General features: G+C 43.2%; 1 protein-coding gene across 1 annotated transcript; it reads right to left on the bottom strand.

Moving 5' to 3' along the window:
- Positions 1–4,102: 4,102 nt before the first annotated feature.
- On the bottom strand, positions 4,103–19,237 carry alkbh1 (alkB homolog 1, histone H2A dioxygenase). Its single transcript, XM_028565231.1, has 6 exons — positions 19,064–19,237; positions 18,152–18,260; positions 11,274–11,436; positions 8,595–8,685; positions 5,062–5,255; positions 4,103–4,844 (listed from the first exon to the last, which is right to left on the bottom strand). The coding sequence occupies exons 1-6, from the start codon at positions 19,199–19,201 to the stop codon at positions 4,391–4,393; spliced, it is 1,149 nt and encodes a 382-aa protein (XP_028421032.1). The 5' UTR covers positions 19,202–19,237; the 3' UTR covers positions 4,103–4,390.
- Between the last annotated feature and the right edge of the window lie 4,026 nt (positions 19,238–23,263).

The raw sequence follows: 23,263 nt of genomic DNA, 5'->3' as shown, positions 1-23,263 counted from the left end.
TAGGTCTAGACCACACTCTATAATTTACAAAGCCCCAACAATTCCAGTAATTCCCTCTTGGGAAGAAACCTGGGACAGACCCAGGCTCTTGGTAGGCGGTGTCTGACGGGCCGGTTGGGGATATGATGAACAGTGGCGATAATAGTCAAATTAATAATGGAACAGTGACTTCAAATGGTAGTCGTAGTAGTTCATGTCATATCAGGGCGCTGCAGGGCGTTACAGGATGTAGCGTGGCCCAGCAGAGCATGGATGGACGTAACCGGAAGCAGCAGGGTTCAGCAGGATGCAGCATGACATTGCAGGACACCGCTCAATGAGTGTATAGTCAGTTTCATTTTGAGAGTTTCTGTTTTTATTTCTTGTTTCCCTCACATGCGTCCTCTGATAACAGCTGACAGTAGATTGACGTTTTCACAGCCCTGTGCCGGATCCAAAAAACTGAAGAAACAACAACAATCCCATTGCAAAAGCTCCCCGTCTCGCCTTTGACTCACACAATCCTACGCCGTGTGTGCGCTGCAGGTGAAAAGATACATTCAGCAGCACAAAGGCTTTGCGAACGGTCAGCATACGTTTTGCGTTTAATGTAGCCAAAGTGTTACTGGGCTATTAAAACTCATTCTAAATTCTAGATTCATTCTGGAAACCTCAGACATCCACAGCGATGGTGATGACTACCAGCATGAACTTCAACTCTGCCATCGTTGAGTCTATCTTCACCTGCTTCATCACCATCAATTCCTTCTGTTTCAATAGGGCATTCGCCACTGTCAGCGCTCGGGCCCTAATAAAATACTTTAAGCACGCCAACTTACTCAGACCACGCCCCCTTTCATAACATTTCAACTGTTTAAAGTAGACCCTTGTGTGAGGTATCATTGAACTCAGCAGGTTATTTTTGATTGGTGATAGTTTGCCCGGACCCCTATGCTTTGGCCACGCCCCCTTTCACAGCTAATGAACTGTATGACGTAGAGTATTGTGTGAGGTATCATTAAACTCAGCAGGGAGTTCCCTTTTCATTGCTCAAGATTTGCAGTGTCTGAGTGAATGCACCGTTGCAAGGAGCGGCATCCGCCAGTAACCCCGACTCGCGCAGAGGCGCGAGGGCCCGTACAACGCTGCTTGCAGCTTTAATTTGTATTACTTTTTATAAATCTCTTTGTTTGCACTGGTTTATTTAATGTTCTAATTTGTACAATACCTTCTTTATATTGTATATATAATTAATTTGATGCCACTTGTTTGTTTTTCTTTAATTTTTCAAAAATAAGTCTTGACAAAAGAAAACTGCTCTCGTTTAGCATCACAATAATGATATTACTAATGTTTTGGTCACCAGCTAAAATCTTGCCTAGGGCACCAAATTGGTAAGAGCCAGCCCTGGAAACATGCGATGACTACTGAAAAAGCCTTTGTTTTTCTGTGTGCCGACATAAAATGTCTACCGACAGGCGGAGGGACCTGTGCAGGAGAGAAAGATGTTTTTATAAGTTAAAATGTGTGTTCAGCTCTCAGTACATTTGTAGCTCCTAAAATCTACTAAACTCTGTGGTTTGAAGTTTAGTTTTTACATTTGTTTTATATTTAAGTTTCATGTTTGCTTATAGGAGTCATGTGACATTACTGCTGATGAAGATGCATGAAAATGAGGAAATGTTGGGTACATTTCCTAACATCCATTTCAATGTGAGCCTGAACACCTCCAAAAGTGGTCTGGCTGATCTGATCAAATTCCTATCCCAATCCGCTGTGCATGCATTTACACCTGGCATTAATTTGTTTTTTCTTTATCCAGGTAACATATCCAGATAAAGGTTGCATTTTAGGGCGTTTTCACACATGAAAGTCCGAACCAATGTTCATGTTTTTGTTACATTGTATACATTTGATCCGGTAAGTTGTGGTTTCACACTGCAGTTTTGCAAGCGCACTAAAGACGGGCTTCCTCGTCCTCTCATATGCTCTCTCTGTGTCGGAGTTTTTCCAACTGACTGCTGCTCTCCCCCTACTGACTGCTGCTCTCCCCCTACTGACTGCTGCTCTCCCCCTACTGACTGCTGCTCTCCCCCTACTGCCGCGGCCCTTTTTGTTTTATTGTGATGTTGAGAAGCAAGACACGGGAACTTTCTTTCTGGAGCATTTATTCAGAGACAAACCGAAACCTACGCTGTACATTTACCACTTAACAAATAAACTGCTGATGTATTCTCTGCTCTGATAGCCGACAGCTGTCTTCTCTGAACGCATTCACCGTCACTCTCTCTCATTAAGCACCTTAAAGGAGCTTCCCCGGTCTTGTAACACAAGGAGAGCCTGCCAGAGCTTCTTGTATTTGGTCCAAAAGTCCAAACCATCCAAAAAATGCTTTCACACTATAAACGAACCGGACCATTGTTCAGTTTGGTCCGGACCGAGACCACCTCTTTTTATCGGACCAAAATTTGGTCTTTTGATCCGGACCGCGGTCCGGGGGGAGTTTCACACCTGTAATTTTGGTTCGGATCAAACTAAAAAGTCCGAAAGTCCGGACCAAACGAGGTATGTGTGAAAACGCCCTGTCAGGTATAAAATATACAGTATACATCTTTATCCTCAACAACTTATTTTAGCAGTAATGATATATCAAACTTATTATGTATGAATTGAGACATTCCTCTATTTTAACGTTTCTTAGATTTAGACATTTTCACAGAATAACAGTCGCACACTCTGGATTTAGATTGCTTTAATTTGAGTGCACATGTAGCCATTTTCAGAAATAGTCCAATAGTTCTAAATTGAATAACATATTTCTCTCACACACACACACACACACACACACACACACACACACACACACACACACACACACACAATACCCGTTTCTCTTCGGGAGGCTTGTTTAAATTTTGACAAATATGCTATATACATTAGATTTAGTATTTAGTTCATACTTTTTGGGTGTATTTGTTTTCTGATTTTAACGCTATAAAGACCGTTGCCGTGCTTGCATTACTCCCTTACCCCTCCTATAGTCCCTATGGCCACTTGGCCAGTGCGAATGCAAATGGAAAAAACGGTTTTGGGGGAGAATAGTTAGTAGAACTGCTTAGAAGTGGACTTTTCCTATAACTATATTCCTGCAACTACCTGGTCGGAAAGCGGCTATTAACTGGGTGAAGTCAGTGAACACAGCAGATGCTTTGTATCTTCCTATTGGTGCTCTGACAGGCCTGTAAGGCAGCCATCTTCATTTCTTGCATTTGTGGGGCGATTTTCCTTCAGTCTAGTCCGCAGCAGTGAAACAGAATTAGTTTAACTGGCTCTATGTTTAGGACCATTGTCCTAAAATTGGGGGACTATGTATAAAGTCTCGTAGAAGTTGGGTGGACCTTCCTGTTCTAAGTAAGCAGACAGTTTGTATTGACAAATTTAGCACCCAGCCTAACAAGCACATCTGAAATGGCTTGTGCTTTTTAGCAGAGGTGACAAGTAATACAATATCATGGCAAAGAAAAGCCACTTTCCGACCAGAGGGATTTTTGCAGTTCCTAGAACTCTTTTTTTCTCGTGTTCCGAATGGACCAATTTGGGGATTTTTAAGTCCCTCTGGCTGCAGTTCCCGTAACTCTTTCAGCTCCTACTTCAGAGCAGGGTCTTTTCGCTGTTCCCTTTTCAGCTTAGGGACCTAGATCAACGAGGGTCGAGTTTCGCCATCTTATTATCACTAAATTCACTTCTGACAACGTTTTTAGGCGAGAAATGAACTGTTAACGTTTCGAATATCGGCAGTCTTGCAAATATTTATGCCGAATTGACAATATGCTTCAAAGTTTTCGGAGGTAAGAAGCTCCATGAAGTGAGGCGACAGTCGGCAGGCGCCTGGCCCAGCCGCAAGCTCGCCGCTCGGCCATGTCCTGCTCAGAAACCCCGCTGTCAGCTGGAGGTCTCTCAGACGGCTCTCGTAAATAACAGGCTTTTATTTGGCCGTTGACGGTTCGTTTGTTTAAATATCACAACACATGTCCATCATAAGATTAACGGGAACCTGTGGTTAACTGTCCGTCTCACACACACACACACACACACACACACACACACACACACACACACACACACACACACACACACACACGGTAGAAGCGGGGGAGGGAGAGACACCCATTTTGTTTTCTGATTTTAACGCTATAAAGACCATTGCCGTGCTTGCATTACTCCCTTACCCCTCCCATAGTCCCTATGGCCACCTGTCCAGTGCGAATGCAAATTGAAAAAACGGTTTTGGGGGAGAGTAGTTAGTAGAACTGCTTAGAAGTGGACTTTTTCTATAATATGTTCCTGTAACTACCTGGTCGGAAAGCGGCTGACTCAAAGAAGAAGTGAGTGTTACAGCAGGTGGTCTGTGTCATGTCTCTGCAGTATCAACAGAGTCACAGCTACTACTCCTCTTTCTGTTCTCACTCTCCCCATCTGATGCTCTGTTATGGTAGCCCACTGTCAGACCTGCGTCAGTCCTTTGGTGAGCAGATGGTGTGTCTGGGAAGCTCTGGCCAGGCCCCAGCACCTGTCTGACAGTCACATTCACTCTGGAGCTCTGGATGTACCTGGAGCACACGGCCCAGTCCTTCTCTGACACCGGCTCCACCACAGAGTGGTCCTGTTGAGGTGAGGCCAGGTTGCATCCTTCCATCTCTAAAGCTGTACGTCCCCGGGGTGCCAAAATGATGCATGGGACGGCATGGTAAAGGAGGCGGCTCTGTCCCGACATCACCATCACGTCCCCACTGTGCATGTACATAGCAATTGGGGGGTCCTGTCTGCGCAGGCCTCCCAGGAGGAAGATGGCTGACTGCCCAAAACTATTAGAAAAGACAACAAGATATAAAGTGAGGCTGTTGGAATATTGTTCTGTAGTTCACCAGGTAATGGAGTCTTTTTCTTTCCCATATTGCAAAATCCTGGATTATTGGTACAATAAAACAAATAACAAAATAACTGCTTTGCATTGTAAAATCCCAAATGTATAGAAGAATACTTTCCTCTCAGCAGATTTTACTTACAATTCTCCCCTCTCACCTGAATGACAGCAGCGGTCGGCTGTGATCTAGTTCCGATTCATCTACATGGATTCCCAGAGATGAATCAGATCGGTAGTAGTTGAGGATTCCAGCCTCTGCGTTGAAGCCCTGAAACCCACAGGCGGCTGTTATTTGGAAGGACAGCAAGTGTAGATCAGCTGGGAATGGAGTGTAATGGTTGGCAGAGTACATCTGTGAAGGGAACAACAAAGTAGGGCTGAAACTAATGATTTTTTTAATAATCGATTAATCTGTCGATTATTTTTTCGATTAATCGATGAATCGGATAAAAAAAACAAAAGCATTGATTTACATCAACTCAATACATACATACTTGTTGTTTTAATTAATAGTTGTGTAAAGGTAAGTAACCCAAATAGCAGATACAGACAAGACAGACAGACACACACTTATTCATTAAATTATTACCATCATTGTAGTAAGTGCAAGTTAAGTTCATTTATACACCACACACTAATATATTTGTCAACAATAACTGATATGGGACAAAGCACATAATATATACATGACAACAGATTGAAAAATAAATGGGCCAAAAAAGGCGAGTGAATAAAACCATGTCTTTAGTCTTGCAAACTGTACCACTGTTAAGAAATGTCTAAAAGACGTGTTCGTTCTGATTTCTGGAGGAAGGAGGAGAGGCTGGGGTCGAATTGAAAGTTAAGCAAGAGGTTTAATAAAACAACATGAAAACGACAGTCAAAACACAATCAAACATAAAACACTGCCAGCAGCAGACTGCAAAACATGCTTCCCCTGTCGGGTCACAGTTAGCAACCATGCGACATGACAAAACAAATACACTGTTAACAGCGGACTGCAGCAGCTTCCCCTTGCAGGGTCACAGGCTATCCTGACTCCGCCAGATGGATTGCTTTGCATTTGCTCGGCATATCCATCTGGGAACTTTCCGTTGGAGAACTTTTGGGAAGGGGCGGAATACTGGTTATTTGATTGGATGAACCATCTGTCTATCACCTATGTTGGTGATAGACGGGCCAAATCAACCAATCAGATCCACGAAGCGTATGAAAATACAACCACAAGCCCGCCCCTGCTGCTGCAGGCAAAGCATACCTCGTAAGCTCAGCATGCAAGCTACATGTCGGTAAAGGATATTTGCCGTTTGTGTAACGAGAATTTAGGAATAAAAGACACCATTTCAGGTTCCCGGACCATATTCCAAAAGAAGGATCCAAGAGAAAAAAAAATTATTAGCGGCTAACATAATTAGGGCTACCGCTGGCTGATAATACTGGTTAGCTGATTGGATAAACCATCGGTCTATCACCACCTAACCCACCTCAAAACCAACGCTGATTGGCCCGGTCGTTTGGCTAACGGCTCCAAATTTTCTCTGCCTCAAGATGCCAGACTGATCTGCGAGTGGAAAACTGGAGCTCGCGAGATCAGGACGGTCTCACGAGGCTAGCAACAGGCTGTAGTCCTGAGTCAGTCTCCGGATCACACATTTATTCCCTCCACCTGGGTCGTTCTTCAAATTAATTCTTTCCCTATTGGTCAGATGTCTCTCAAAAGAAAAGGTGTACATTCCCAATCAGTGTATTGAAGCTACACCCGGTCACAGGATCTTACCGAGACGGTGTCAATTGTTTCCAAACTACAGCAATACTCGTTCTTTGTCTTAATCACGTCTGGCTCAACAGGGGATGGCTCTCAAAGTTGTTTAAACAATAAGTCTTCTAGCGCTTTTACATTTATGCTAAATAACAGCAATGACCTAATCAATTCTTTAGAAGCTTGAGAAGGTGTGAGCCAGACAAATGCTGATTAGGCTTAATCAGTATTGAAACATTCCTTCACTCAGTTACAAAACAGTTTACATTTTTTAAGTTAAATTTTTTACCTTAAAGTACATTGTTTTCAAAACGTAAGCATAGTTTTAACTTTTTACTTCAACACCACCCCTGCTTTATTACTGTTATTACCAAGCTAACCCTAGCTTGTCATGCTAGTCAGCTGGATAATGAGTAAACCGCAGCACCAGAAGAGCTACTGGAGGGACGTTACGTTCCTCACTTCAGAACGGAACAGAAGTAGGATAGTGTAGTGACTTTACCCTGCTGTTGAACTCCCTTCCTCCTCATCAAGGACTCCAACATGTTTACGTTTTAGGGGCTGACTCATCACCGTGGTGCGCCCGTGCCATGCCGTGTCGCTTTTGCTTATCTTGCAATTAACACGTTTTTGATTTATTTAGTGTGAAATGCTCCTTGGATGACTTAGGTCGTACTGATTTCTCTGCCTCCGCCATGTGTTTCAGAACAACGTTACGGGTCTCTCCGGTCTCTCTCCGTATTTCCTCTACCCCCGCTCTGCTCTTTTTTCTTTTCTTTCACTCCGCTCTCAACTAAATATAAAAAAACTTTTTTTTTTATCTCCGCGACTAGGTGGTGTAATAGTTGCGCGACACAACGAATCGATAATTAAATTTGTTGCCAACTTTTTTAGTAATCGAATTTTAATCGATTTTATCGATTCATTGTTGCAGCCCTACAACAAAGCAACGTGAAGATGTATCTTTTAACAGGTCTGAAATGTTAAATAACACAGTTTTTTAAATATATTTTCACTAACTTGTCCACAGGCAACCAGAAGTCTTCACAACAACAATAAGACTTTTGGACACATCTTTCAAAAAGAAAACCACAATCTCAAAAAGTTAACTGGCCCAAAATTAAATTAGGCACAGGTAGTACACAGTTGATGTGTCTAAATACTCACTACTAAATACTGAAATGACTACAGACTTTAAAAAGGTATAATATGAAACAAACAATTTATAGACTAATACAAAAGTAATCCCTTTCAATCATCACTACGTATAACTAGAAGTGTGTGGTGGTGTCTGTATCTACAGAGACCCTGTCCTCTGCCTGGATTCTCTCTTTTACTTTTATTTTGGTTAGTCGGGACGTTTATGGGCATCAGCAAAGAGTGTTTGGGCCCCAAGTGAGTCTAACCCCGAGCCAATAACAGCGCACAGATTGTGCTGCCCTCTCAATACAAATTGCCCTTTGCCCATCAGCATCTCATATCATCGCACACACGTTTAATTGACAGGAATTGCCATTGGGCAAATCTTGACAGATCTCCACTTTGTTTAGTGTAGCTAGTCCGCTGATGTAGAAGCTATATATAATGTATAAACATTTAGAAATTTGTAGGAAATGTCCATAGAGCACTGACTGGGTTTGGTACATTTAACAAATGCCTTTCCAAGTTAGTTATGCCACTCAGTAGGAGTAAGGGGGTGGTATCCCTTGAAAGTGTAACATGAGTGCAAACCCTCAAGGATTTTACATCCTTAAAAAATAATAAAATTGTTTGAAAGAATTAGACATTTGTGATAAAAGGTAATGAAAATATACTGATAAAATGTATATTTATGATCAGAAAATTGGTATTCATTTCTGCATTTACAGCTCTACCTCTATCAATTGAATCCTACCTAAAGGATCCTCTAACAAAGCAGGATGTGTTGCTTACCTTGGTATCCCAGTTGTAATGATATCCCAGAGTGACCCAGCGCAGCCTGTCAAGTAGAGTCTTTGTTTCTCTCTTTCCAGAGTGAGGAGAACTGTGGAGGGAATAAGACATAGCACACTTACATTGTTATAAGTCATATTTCTATTATCATTACTGCTGTGTTTATCGCTACCGTTGACATCAGTCTATTATACCCAGTGCTATAATTATTACTCATTATTCCAATGTTAATATCGTGGTTGCTGTGCATCTCGCTCTCTTAATTAAATATGCTTTATTGGCATGTATGTCTGGTGAACATTATTGCCAAAGCGTCAAGGATCATTCAATTTAATAACTAAATTATCTATCTTTCTCCTGACAAAACAAAGTTTTGGGTCAGACAGATCCAGCCGTGTGTTTTGGACACTCGGGTGAAGATAGGGGCGGAGCTGTCAACTGATCACCATCTGGTGGTGAGTTGGGTCAGGGGGTGGGGGAAGACTCTGGACAGACCTGGTAAGCCCAAACGGGTAGTGCAGGTAAATTGGGAACGTCTGGAGGAGGCCCCTGTCCGACAGACTTTCAACTCACACCTCCGGCGGAGCTTTTCGTGCATCCCTGTGGAGGCTGGGGGCATTGAACCCGAGTGGACAATGTTCAAAGTTTCCCTTGCTGAAGCTGCGGCGAGGAGCTGTGGTCTTAGGGTCTTAGGTGCCTCAAGGGGCGGTAACCCACGAACACCGTGGTGGACAACGGTGGTCCGACTGAAGAAGGAGTCTTTCTGGGATATGTTATCCCAGAGGACTCCGGAGGCGGTTGCAGGGTACCGAAGGGCCCGAAGGGCTGCAGCCTCTGCCGTGAAAGAGGCAAAGCAGCGGGTGTGGGAGAAGTTTGGAGAAGACATGGAGAAGGACTTTCGGTCGGCACCAAGGTGCTTCTGGAAAACTGTTTGCCACCTCAGGAGGGGGAAGCGGGGAACCATCCAAGCTGTGTACAGTAAGGATGGGACACTGTTGACCTCAACTGAGGAGGTAATAGGGCGGTGGAAGGAGCACTTTGAGGAACTCCTGAATCCGACTAATACGCCCTCTATGTTAGAGGCAGAACTGGAGGATGATGGGGGATCATTGTCAATTTCCGAGGCGGAGGTCACTGATGTAGTCAAACAACTCCACAGTGGCAAAGCCCCAGGGATTGATGAGATCCGTCCAGAAATGCTCAAGGCTCTGGGTGTGGAGGGGCTGTCCTGGTTGACACGCCTCTTCAACATTGCGTGGAAGTCTGGGACGGTGCCAAAGGAGTGGCAGACCGGGGTGGTGGTTCCCCTTTTTAAAAAGGGGGACCAGAGGGTGTGTGCCAATTACAGGGGTATCACACTTCTCAGCCTCCCTGGTAAAGTCTACTCCAAGGTGCTGGAAAGGAGTGTTCGGCCGATAGTCTAACCTCGGGTTGAGGAGGAACAATGCGGATTCCATCCTGGTCGTGGAACAACGGACCAGATCTTTACTCTCGCAAGGATCCTGGAGGGAGCCTGGGAGTATGCCCAACCGGTCTACATGTGTTTTGTGGATCTGGAAAAGGCGTATGACCGGGTCCCCCGGGAGATACTGTGGGAGGTGCTGCGGGAGTATGGGGTGAGGGGGTCTCTTCTCAGGGCCATCCAATCTCTGTACAACCAAAGCAAGAGCTGTGTCCGGGTTCTCAGCAGTAAGTCAGACTCGTTTCAGGTGAGGGTTGGCCTCCGCCAGGGTTGCGCTTTGTCACCAATCCTGTTTGTAACATTTATGGACAGGATATCAAGGCGTCGTCGGGGTGGAGAGGGGTTGCAGTTCGGTGGGCTGGGGATCTCATCGCTGCTCTTTGCAGATGATGTGGTCCTGATGGCATCATTGGCCTGTGACCTTCAGCACTCACTAGATCGGTTTGCAGCCGAGTGTGAAGCAGTTGGGATGAGGATCAGCACCTCTAAATCTGAGGCCATGGTTCTCAGCAGAAAACCGATGGAGTGCCTACTCCAGGTAGGGAATGAGTCCTTACCCCAAGTGAAGGAGTTCAAGTACCTTGGGGTTTTGTTCGCGAGTGAGGGGACAATGGAGCGGGAGATTGGTCGGAGAATCGGCGCAGCAGGTGCAGTATTACATTCAATTTATTGCACCGTTGTGACGAAAAGAGAGCTGAGCCAGAAGGCAAAGCTCTCGATTTACCGGTCAGTTTTCGTTCCTACCCTCACCTATGGTCATGAAGGCTGGGTCATGACCGAAAGAACAAGATCCAGGGTACAAGCGGCCGAAATGGGTTTCCTCAAGAGGGTGGCTGGCGTCTCCCTTAGAGATAGGGCGAGAAGCTCAGTCATCCGTGAGGAGTTCGGAGTAGAGCCGCTGCTCCTTCGCGTCGAAAGGAGCCAGTTGAGGTGGTTCGGGCATCTGGTAAGGATGCCCCCTGGGCGCCTCCCTAGGGAGGTGTTCCAGGCACGTCCAGCTGGGAGGAGGCCTCGGGGAAGACCCAGGACTAGCTGGAGGGATTATATCTCCAACCTGGCCTGGGAACACCTCGGGATCCCCCAGTCGGAGCTGGTTAATGTTGCTCGGGAAAGGGAAGTTTGGGGTCCCCTGCTGGAGCTGCTCCCCCCGCGACCCGATACCGGATAAGCGGACGAAGATGGATGGATGGATGGAGATCCAGACAGAATTTTCTCACCTGAGGCTATGAACACTCTTTCCCCAGATGTCCTGGGTGTCAGAGGGAGACATGTGCATGTCCAGGTTGCAGACATTGGGCTTCTGAGAGTAGGTCTTCAGACACTGTCTGACCCAGAAAGGTTGTGAGCCCAGCAGGAACGGGTTGGAGATGAAGATGAACCCTGTACAACACACAATGCTGACACTGCAGTTACTTTCATCAATGAATTTTCAAATTATACACCCTGCCGTCATGTGATGCTATGGTTGACAATTTCACACTCAAATCATTGATCATGTTGCCCCTGTCAAAACTGTGGACCACCAAAAGAACCTCGGAGAAGCAGTGAAAAAGTAAAAATGGCAAAAAGAGTCTGTCGGAGAGCTGAACGGACATGGAGAAAAAACTAATTGCACCCTTATTTTGAAATTATAAAAATGCACTAATGTTATTACCCAGATATGAAATCTGCCAGACAGTCCTACATTTCTCAATGTATTAACAATAAGCACAATAATGTTTCATTTCTATTCTCTTCAAAATGACAAACTGATTAACGCCTCCAAATGTATTCCTCAAGAGCTCATATCAACAACTAAATGTAATGAATTTTCTCTTGAGAAAAGGTGTCTCATATTAGAGATAATATAACAATTTATTGCAGCAATACATCAAGCCCCCTTGCAGACTGGCATTTTCCCTGCTTCTCTTAAGCGTGCCGTTGTCTCACCTCTGTTAAAGACAAACAATCTGGATCCAGGTACAACTAATAACTAAAGACCAATTTCCAATCTCTCTTTTATAAGTAACATACCTGAAAAATTTTATATAAACAACTGGATGCATATCTTTCAATTCCACACCCTGGACACTATCCATTATATCCAAAGGTTAATGAGTAATCGTGTTAAATAATCGTGATTTCAATATTGACCAAAATAATCGTGATTATTATTTTTTCCATAATCGAGCAGCCCTAGGTTCCACAAGGGTCAGTTCTCGACGATTGCTCTTTAAGCTGTACATGCTACCGCTTGGTATCATAATTAAGAAACATATCCTACCAGTCATATGCCGATGACTCACAGTTGTATATTTCACTTTCCTCCAATGATCTTAGCTCTGTTAACAAACTAGTAAACTGTATTAATGATATTTATTGCTGGATGTCCAAAAACTTTCTATAGCTAAATAAAGACAAGACTGAGATTCTCATTGTTGGTCCTAAAAATGATAGACAAAAGATTTATTCACACCTAGATTCACGGTCTCTGAAATACAAAATGAGCAAAAACACATCCCGATATCACCAAAACAGCATTTTATCACTTAAAATGTATGTTAAAACCATGGGTCAGTGGTAGAGCAGGCGTACATATACTGAGAGGTTTATGCCTCGACACAGAGGTCCAGGGTTCGAATCCGACCGGTGATCCAATTTCCTGCATGTCTTCCTTCTCTCTCCCCATTCTCACCTAGTTGTCCTGTCAAAAATTAAAGGTGGAAAAGCCTAAAAAATTATCTAAAAAAAAAAAAAAAAGTATATCAAAACTTAGAGCATTCATATCTCAAACTGACTCTGACAAACTGGTGCATGCATTCATCTCAAACAGATTAGACTACAGTAACGCTCTTTTTGCAGGATTATCAAATTTGTAGAATGCCTCCAATTTATTCAAAATTCAAATATTCAGCAGTCAGAGTCCTTACACGTACACGTAATTTTGAACATATTACTCCGGTACTCGCATCACTTCAGTGGCTCCCGGAATAAGATGCCTGACCTGAGGTCCATCACAACGGTTTCAACATTCAAAAGCAAACTCAAAACCTTTCTATTTTGTGTGTGTGTGTGTGTGTGTGTGTATGAATTTGTATAGTAACACTTGTGTGTGATGTTTTTGTTGATTGTCTTGTCATGTTTATTGTATTCTTATTTCAATTAATGCCTTGTTTTAACGTAAATCACTATGGGTTTACTTGTAATGCTATACAAATAAAATTGACAATGACATACATGTGGTCGTACTGGATGTACAGTGGTATACCAGAATGAAAGAAGATGCTCTGAGCAAATACTTTGGAGAAACAAATTGCAGATACTTCCACACAGAGCTTAGGGCTCACTGAATGCTTTGATAAATATCAAAATAATATGTCATAGCTCACAGTCACCAGATCTCAACCTAACTGAACACATATGGGTAATTTTGTCCACTTTTGACAGTGCTCTCAACCAACATCCTCATGACACAAAAATTAGGGAATATCTTTTGGAAGAATGCTGTTTATCCTCCCTGTTGAGTTCTACATGCTTAGCAAATCTATGACAATTCCCTTTCATTTGACATGCATCTGTATTTTTATTAGGGCTGGTTTAAAAAACAGATTTTCCAATTTAAATCAATTTTCATTTGCATGATGATCCAATATCAATTCATACAATCCAGAATCAATCTCTATCTGTATCATAACTAGAAACTACAAGACCTAAGTAATCCATTGGTACCAACTATGTATTCTTAGCTTGTCAGGAAGGGGGTTAAAAAACACTCCAAAGATGAGGAGAAAACTGGCATGGTCATTTTAAAAAGGGGCCCTAGACCTCTCACCTTAAGATATCTGAATAATAAAAAGTAAATTTTTATATGTCATGCTTTGGGGTCAATTCTTTATGTAAACATTGATATTTACTTTATTTTGGGGGGCATTTTTTTTTAGACCTTTATTTGACAGAACAGCTGAATACATGAAAGGGGGGAGAGAGGTGGGAATGACATGCAGCAAAGGGCAGGAGTCGAACCGGCGACCACTTCGTTGAGGAATAAACCTCTATATATGCCCTCTATGCTCGCTCTACCAACTGAGCTATCCGGGCGCACTATATTGACTTTCAATAATGCACCAGGTTAGAGGGGACCTTGGTCTGAGTGTGTTGAACTCCTGGGGCCTGTTAGAAGTAGAATGAAGAAATCCAGGATAACTGAAAAAAACGCAGCTTGACTTAGTGTGATCCGCTCATCATGGCTTAATCGGTTGCACGTTTGCCGAGCAAGGATAAGAAGGTAAAGCTATGTCAAGCCAGGTGTACATAGTTGGGATAAGTGCACGTTCACAGCTTTCTTAAATAGACCACGGTATCGATCACAGATTTACTGATGCTAAAATGGAGAATAGGCATTGTGTATTCTTTACACAGAATGAGCAGCAGCTTCAAATGAAATTATGACAACGTGAAACACATTTGCAAAATAGAAACACGGCCGGTGTAATAAAACAGCGAGAGAAAGCGAGGCAGACGATCACGGACCGACTGAATGCGTAAGTTAGGGTGACCAAACCTCTTTTGCCCAGACATGTCCACTTTTTACCTACTGTCCGGGGCGTCCGGGGGGGTTTTATAAATTCATTAAAATGTCCGGTTTTCACTGTTTTTCATGGGACCATTAAGCGTGTACTTAAATTGACTGGCATTTTGCTCAACACAATACTACGGTAGGTTACTTTGTTGTGTGACGCAATTCCCGAGAGGCTGCCTTGTGAGCAACGCGCACATACACAGGGACCAGGGCAGACATACACAGGGACCAGGGGAGACAGACAGGGACCAGGGCAGACAGACCGGGACCAGGGCAGACAGACAGGGACCAGGGCAGACAGACAGGGACCAGGGCAGACAGCGGAGCAGCATTACACACAAAATGCCGAAGCGTTTCCTGCTAAGAGATTTCCCACCGTGGTCAGAAAACACAGGGGAGACACTTTGTTTCTCTCACTATGACTCTAGAGTCGGTAGGACTCGCTCGCTGTCACTCTCACTTCTCCCCCGCTCTATATCACCCACTCCCCACACACACACACGCCGTCTCGACGCACACACTAGCGCACAAGTATAAACATCAGGCCACTTACAACCATAAAACAAGACTAGTGCAGCTTCACAGTTGAACTGCAAAAAAAATGTCCCACTACCGTCCCGGTCGGGACCGGCCAAGTGGGAGGCGGAGTGCACAGTGTGCAAAGCTGGCACATGTTTCAGTGTCTTTATTATTTATCTTATTACATTGAAAAGGTATTAAGAGATATTTTGTTGAAGCTGGATTTTCTAACACAGAAGATGTCATATTTAGAACATTATTTCATATTATTTATTTATTTTAAAACAGAGCTATTATTTTGTTCCATGTTACAGATTTTATTTTATTACAAAAGTTATTTTTGCACAATTGAGGCATAATAAAGCATGTTCATTAACCTCTGAGAATCACCACTGTCTGGATTTGTCTTGAGGCCAGGCCGAGTGTCCTCTTTTTTGGAAATCAAAATATGGTCACCCTAGCGTAAGTAGCCTAAAAATATACATTTACTGACCACGGCTCTGAATTGAAACTGCCATACCTAAAAATGGTTTCATTTAATAGCAGTAGTTCGTAAATGTATATATACCAAAATTTGTAAGGGTGTGACTAAGATTTTTCCTAGGTCACACCGGTGCACCGAATTTCCACGCATCCGTTGCCTCTCCACGAATGAAGCGATGTTGCGTTACATGACCCATTCCGTCTGTAAAGACGTGCCTGTGTTTGGATCTCTCCTCCGCGCAGCCCCGCCCCCATTCACTCACACAGGGCTCCCTGCAACTTGGAGAGACACAGCACCACCGGTCCAAACTCCCGTTTTTAACACAGCTGTATATTGTTAAGTATGAGAAGGAAACCTGTATTGGTACCATTGTTTCCGCTGGTAACTCTCTGTTATTGCGGCAGCCACGGCGAAAAACACATTAGAAGTTATTAAATGCAACTAACCTCAGTTCGATGAATAATAGCGTGTAAGATGTAGGTGTGATCTAGACCTACTCTTTCTGTAAAGTGTCTCGAGATACCTCCTGTTATGATTTGATACTATTTTTTTTTACTGTTTTTTTTTTAAGATTTCAGCCTTTATTTTGATAGGAAAGCTGAAGACATGAAAGGGGAGAGAGAGGGGGGGGAATGACATGCAGGAAAGGGCTGCAGGTCGGAGTCGAACCTCTATACTACCAACTGAGCTATAGGGGTGTCCTTTTTTAAAGGGGTGATAGATTGCAAAACCAATTTTACCTTGTCATAGTTGAAAAACAACGGTAAATAGGACATACATAGAACCTCAAAATCCCATTGAGAACCCTTTCCTCTGCAAATCTCACAATTTGAAACTGCTGCTGAAAACAGGCGAATCTCAACAAAGCTAAAAGTTGACGTCAACTCCTCAACTCCTAGTCTTTGTCACGCCCCAACATTTGCATAGGATACACCACTGACCTGAGGTCAGTAGTGTCGCAGTTCAGCAGGAGCTCAGCAGGCTAACGTGACAGCAGCCGGTGCTGCCTCGCCGCCCGGTGTGTCCTCCTTTATTAGACCCCGGCTCACTGTGAGCTAAATGGATCTCTGTTCAAAGTCACCGTTTGTGGGTGACTGGACTACCAAATGTCGAGGCCCTGACGGAGGTCCAGGGCCTGCAGCTAGCCGCGATCTTTACCCCTAGGATTGAAGGGACACTAGCAGCTAATGAAACCCCTCCTATTCACAAAAATGAATTAAACTGAAATCGGACACAAGCGTTAGCTATGTAAGACCTTAAGGTAGCTGTTATATAAGTGGCGTGACGAAATTCAAACTGTAAATATATAATTATACCGAAGGTGTAACTAGCCTCAATCTTAACTACCCATAGGACTGAATGGACAGTAGCCGCTAACGAAACCCCTCCTATTCACAAAAATGAATTAAATTGAAATCGGACACAAGCGTTAGCTGTATAAGACCTTAGGGTAGCTGTTATATAAGTGGTGTGACAAAATTCAAACTGTATATTATAGTTATGCCAGCAGCCGGGCAGCTCCGCGGAGCCCCGGTTGTCCAGTAGCTAACCCAGTAACGGTGACTTTCTCCTGGGTATGGAGCGCAGCGGGATTGCCGCTGTCTCGTCAGACTGTGTGGACCTCCTGAAATCCGACATGTCTTACCAAATTTGCAATTAGCCATCAATTTTCGTAAAACAGCCCATATTTGAGCTTTATATAGTTGATTTCTCGCATAAAAAAAGTATCAGAAGTGAATTTAGTAACGAAACATTGCAGCGTCCGAAACATGAGACCTGCTGTCTCGTCACCAATGTGTTTCTATGTGGTTCGCTCAAACCAATCAGCGTGCAGCTCATCTAAATATTCATGAGCATACCATATTTGGAAGAAAAGCTCTTGTTACAAATAGGGCCATTTTCACAGGGTAGTTAAGGGCCCATAAAATAGCATTCGGGCAATTTTTAGCCCAACCAATGATACATATCCTATTAGGAGACCTTAAGGAACAGTGTGAAATACCCTATATAATCATTCTATCACCCCTTTAATATATCCTAGGCTATTTATTTTAAATAACTTTCATTTACATGTGTTGCAGCTGTATATTTTCAAACTGGTAAAGGAAACCCTTTCTTTGTATTTTATTTTAATCACAATCTGTTTTAATAAAAGACCTTGTGAAAAGTGGCTTTGACTTAAAACTGAACATTTAACTGAAATTTTAGAAAAATTTGGGTGCACCTAAATTTTGTGCTGGTGCACCTAAATAAAAAAGTTAGGTGCACCAGTGCAACCAAGGCAAAAAGTTAGTCTGGACACCTGGAAAAGGCTCCAGGATTAATAAATCTTGGCTGTTAGCCCAGTCAGGAGCAGGCTAGCTGCACAGAATAAATCTCCACTGTTTTGTGCAACCAAGTCAAAGCTAAATTCATCCAGGATAACTGGAATATCCCAGCTTAATCCCTTATCCTGGTTTTGTGCAACAGGCCCCTGGTATTTGAGTCTGATTTTGGTAAACAATGGTCTGTCTCTCCATCTTTCCTGCGTTTACCTGGGTAGCCCTGCAGGCTGAAGGCTCTCCAGTCTCTGACAGACTGTAATCCAACACTGGCAGCCTCCACATCACTCACTGCAGAAGGGTCCAGCATAGCTGGAACTATCTATGACACACACACACACACACACACACACACACACACACACACACACACACACACACACACACACACAGTATCAGGGATGTTGATTGATTTATGTCTGGGGATTCTGAGGCTATACAGTAGTGCTGCTGTTGAATTATACAACATTAGAAGTATATCACATATCTTTTCCACTGCTATTAATATCCATGAGGGTAAAATACAAAGTCCAGTGGTGCTATCTTAACCTTGCTGTTGTCTATTCCTAAATCATTATAAAGTGCCTCCTTCCCCATCTCCTTTATCCTATATCATAGGCTAAAGAAGACGTGTGGAAACACTGAAGATTATTACCAGGGAATAGATATCCACCAAGCTGTTGTCATGGCGGCTGTCACACTGCTACATTAGTTAGTAAACTACAGATTACTGCTAGTTCCAACTCGTAAATCGTAATAAGACTTCTCATAATGTTAATTTTGCTGATAATAACGTTAGTTCTGTACTTTACGAACACGTCTGTGTTTCGTGCGGCGCATTCACACGGGAAAAGTAAAGTTTGTATTTTACATTATTCCCCACATATGATGTCAAGCATCTGGCAAAACCTACATTTATAATTGCCAATACAACCCCGAATCACAGATATGCTGACTAATATTTATACACGAGTTTATATGTTTTGTCCAAATATGGCAACGTAGTCTAATTTGCGGTGGAATTTTTACTTGACAAACTACAGACATGGCAGATTCGCTCGGGATTGAATCACAAATTACTAGAGGTTTCCATTCCCATTCGACCTGGTATGATATTCCCCTCACCTTGTCACTCGATAAACCTTTGGAGAAATCAATGACATCGCTAAAATCTGGCGGTGGGTTTCTTCTCTTATAAAACCTGAACATTTTTCTAAACGCATCTTCTCCACTCTCTACCAGGGAGGCTGCCATCTTGGCCATGACGTAATCTACCTTCTTCTTCTTCTTTGGATTAGACCATCAGACTAGACGCTGCAATGGGGTATTGCTGCCCTCTACTGTTTAATACGAATCAGAATCAGAATACTTTATTGATTGAATTATTTAGTTGCAGTTGCTCACAGTCAAATTCAAGGTAAAATAAGAGTAAGAAAGTCAATAAGTGTATAAAGTAAATAAGTAACATAGCTACAGTAGACAGGTAGTACTAGGTAGTCAAGAAGGTCCACCTGTCTCCTCAGATCCTGGTAAACTTCTACCGCTGCACCATCAAGAGCATCCTCACCAACTGTGTCACAATTTGGTATGGCAACTGCTCTGCCCATGACCGGAAAGCACTGCAGAGGGTGGTGAAAACTGCCCAATGCACCACCTGTTCCTCACTCCCCCCCATCAAGGTCATCCAGGGCAAGCTATGCTTGCGTAAGGCGTGCAGCATCATCAAAGACTGTTCTCACCCCAATCCAAATCTAATCTAATCTAATCTAGTAAGAAATAATAAAAACGTTAAGTAGAAGTAAGTGAGATTAAGAAAAAGATTGTTTCAAATGGATTGTACAAATTTTATTGTAGTGCAGTGTCAACATAAATACAGTACGAACATAAATTAATTAAAAGTACAGTGTGAATATAAGTAGCAGAAATAATAAACAGTCTTTAACACTCATATATATTTTATTATAGGCTAGTCCAATACTGCACAAGTAGTCCAACAGTCATCCAAGTTCAGAACAGATCGTAGAGAAAAAAAGGGTTTCCCCAGCTGCTCCCAGGTCTCTGAAAAGCTTCTTCCTCTGTAGAGAATATTTCTTACATTGAATGAGGATGTTTTAATGTCTCTGGACCTCCACATTTAGTGCTTCCCAATCAGAGCCAGCTCACTCCTAAAAAGAAAAAATAGAGCTGTTTGGAGCAGTTTGTGAACAGTGTTTTCTGTTGGAGATGGTAAGTTCCTTTTGGGTGGACTTTGGGCTTTTTCACTTTGTAAACCTATAACATGCACACAAAAAAAAACACACAATAAAGGTAAGGGAAAAAGCCAAAAAGCATAATATGAGCACTTTAAGGTTTTCTGCCACATTTCTTTTACTGACTTGTTAATAATTTAACTACACTCTGACAATCCGAATTGTAGAGCAAGTTCAATATTATTCTAATGAGCGGTGTTCTTTGTGTAGTGAACCACAGTGAGGTGTTGTCAACGCAACTCCAGTAGTCCAGCAAAACTCCTCCCTTAGCTCCCCCCTGACCAGGTGCAATATAAAAGCCCTCAGCTGGCTTAGTTTAGCCTTTTATACTGGTTTAATGAAAATAATATAAGTTTTTTATTTTATTTATTTATTTTTGTTTTGTTTTGTTTTGTTTGTTTGTTTGTTTGTTTGTTTTGAATTAATTCAAGCCTAGACTCTATGAAGTTCAGGGTATTACACACTCCTGTACAGTTGGTGGCGGTAAAAGTAGTAATCTGCCAAAAGAAGAAGAAGAAGAAGAAGAAGAAGAAGAAGAAGAAGAAGAAGAAGAAGAAGTTTAGCCTTTTGCTGGTCCCTGGTGGTGGTTGCCTGCTGAAGGTGGTGAGTAGGGTCCCCATTTTTAGTCTTTCTTGGTGATTTAAAGTTGTCCCCCCAACTGGGTGATCTCCTTCATGACGAAACAAAACAGAATGGGTAAGAGACAACTGGCTTTGCCAGGAGCTGCCTGGCACCTGGTGCTGTTCTGCAAAACAAACCTATACAATACAAATAAATGGGGTTGTGGAAGAGAAAAAACAAATAAATTACCAGTCTCTGCCTTCTGTAGTCGTGCCGACAATGCCAAGTGTGGCAAGGAGTGGAATATTTGAATATATAAATACTGGGAGGGGGAACTAAAGATAACTAAGGGGAGGAAACTTAGGGACCGACAACGCTAACATGTGCCTTTTTGTGTTTTAGGTTCACCTGCTGCTGTTGTGCTTTACTTTGTTTTTTGTTAGGTTTGCCTTTTCTTTTCTTTAGTTTATTTATTAAGTTTGTTTACTTTGAATATATTTCTGTTATTTTGAGTGTATGTTCTGAGATTGTTTAGTTACCTAGAGGGTCGTTGGTTTTTGTTCATTTTTGATTCTTTGTTTCAGGAGTCTTTCTTTTGTTCACTTGCTTTTTTGGTGTGGCCTGGGTGTCCTCAGGTGGGCGGCTAGGCACCGTGTTGGAACCTCGCTCCCGTTGCATGCAAGTAGGCACTGGGACTCTTTTTAGTGCATGTTTTGTTGTAGTGTTTGTAGTGTTGGCCCCCCAGACTAGGGAGACGGGGTATCCTTACCAGTAGTCTGCCCCCACTGAAGCCCCAGCCCATTGATTTGAGTTTATTATATGTATTTCATTAGATTTTTTAGTAGTTCCCCCTCCCAGTATTTATATATTCAAATATTCCACTCCTCGCCACACTTGGCGTTGTCGGCACGACTACAGAAGGCAGAGACTGGTAATTTATTTATTTTTTTCTCTTCCACAACCCCATTGTATAGGTTTGTTTTGCAGAACAGCACCAGGTGGCAGGCAGCTCCTGGCAAAGCCAGTTGTCTCTTACCCATTCTGTTTTGTTTCGTCATGAAGGAGATCACCCAGTTAAGAGACTTGATCACTCAGCTGCAAGCTGAGAACCAACAGCTCGGGAACAGGAGGTTAACCAGCCTGGGCCAAGCACAGCATCAACCAGTTCTTCAGCTCCTGGACCCTCCTCAGCTCCTGCTGAGAGACTGATCTATCTCCCCAGGGACAGGAAGTGCCCCCTGTTTAGGGGCAGGACAGGATTAGGCATTGGGGAGTAGATCGAAGAGGTCCATGCCTGCATACAAGCTCACCACCAGTCTCCAGCGGACCAAGCACTCTTCATCTACGATCACCTGGAGGGAGAAGCGAGGGAGGAAATTAAATATCGGTCTCCAGGGACAGGGGAGATCCAAACAAGGTCTTGTCTAAATTAAAAGAACTTTATGGGTGTACAAAATCATATGTGTCTCTGCAGGAAGACTTCTTTTCAAGGAAACAACAAGACTGTGAAACATTACAAGAGTTCTGTCATGCATTAATGTGTTTGATGGAAAAGGTTGTACAAAAATCCCCTCATGGTTCACACAATAGGGAGGTGTTGTTGAGAGATCAATTTGTTGAGCATGTGTCTGATTGTTCCCTTCGTAGAGAGCTCAAGCAGTTTGTCCGGGTTCACCCTACTGCCACCTTGATAGATGTCCGCACTGAGGGCATTAGATGGGAACAAGAAGGGATGCCTGGGGGCGCAAGGGGCAGAAGCTGTTCTGTTCCCAAAGCATTTGGCTACCAGCATGCTGTACAAGGCAATCAGCCCAACCACCAGGGGCCAGGTAACCCATCCTTCAGTTCTGAGTTGAGAGAACTGAAGGAAATCCTCAGGAACCAGCAAGAGCAGCTGACCCACCTTACTAAGAGCCTTACAGCCCTTACGGAGGGTCCTAGAATTCAATCAGGGCATGGTAAGAGAACAGTGATTTGTAGGAGGTGTCAAAAACCAGGTCACTTTGCGAGACAGTGTAGAGAAGATTATGCTGCCATACAGCCACAGCCAGCTCCTGTAGCCTCACAACGTCCCCAAAACCAGGGAAACTTGCACCCCCTGAACTATTAAGCCAAAGTTCAGGCGGGGGATCCTCTGGCTCGGATTTGGCTGCTACTCACGAAAGATTGGTTTCTGTATGTCCAAATATTTCGGTACTAATGGGAGGGTGCAGGTCCCCTGCTTAGTGGACACTGGTTCAATGGTGTCAATGATGACCGAGAGTTTCTTTTTGCAGCATTTTGAACCTTGGGGCCCAGAAAAACTCCAGTCCTGTAATTGGCTACGGTTAAGTGCTGCTTATGGGTTAGCAATACCATATGTGGGCTATCTAGAGTTGGATGTGCAGCTTTGTGTCAAAACTATCACCAGGCAGGGGGTGTTTGTTGTCCAAGATACTCCACATAGGGAGCCCTCTGTCCCAGGTGTACTGGGAATGAACATCATCAAAGAATGTTACTGGGAGTTGTTTGTGCA

Source organism: Perca flavescens, chromosome 20 (assembly GCF_004354835.1).
Source record: "Perca flavescens isolate YP-PL-M2 chromosome 20, PFLA_1.0, whole genome shotgun sequence".
NCBI lineage: Eukaryota > Metazoa > Chordata > Actinopteri > Perciformes > Percidae > Perca > Perca flavescens.
This window is presented reverse-complemented; position numbering and strand designations above follow the sequence as displayed.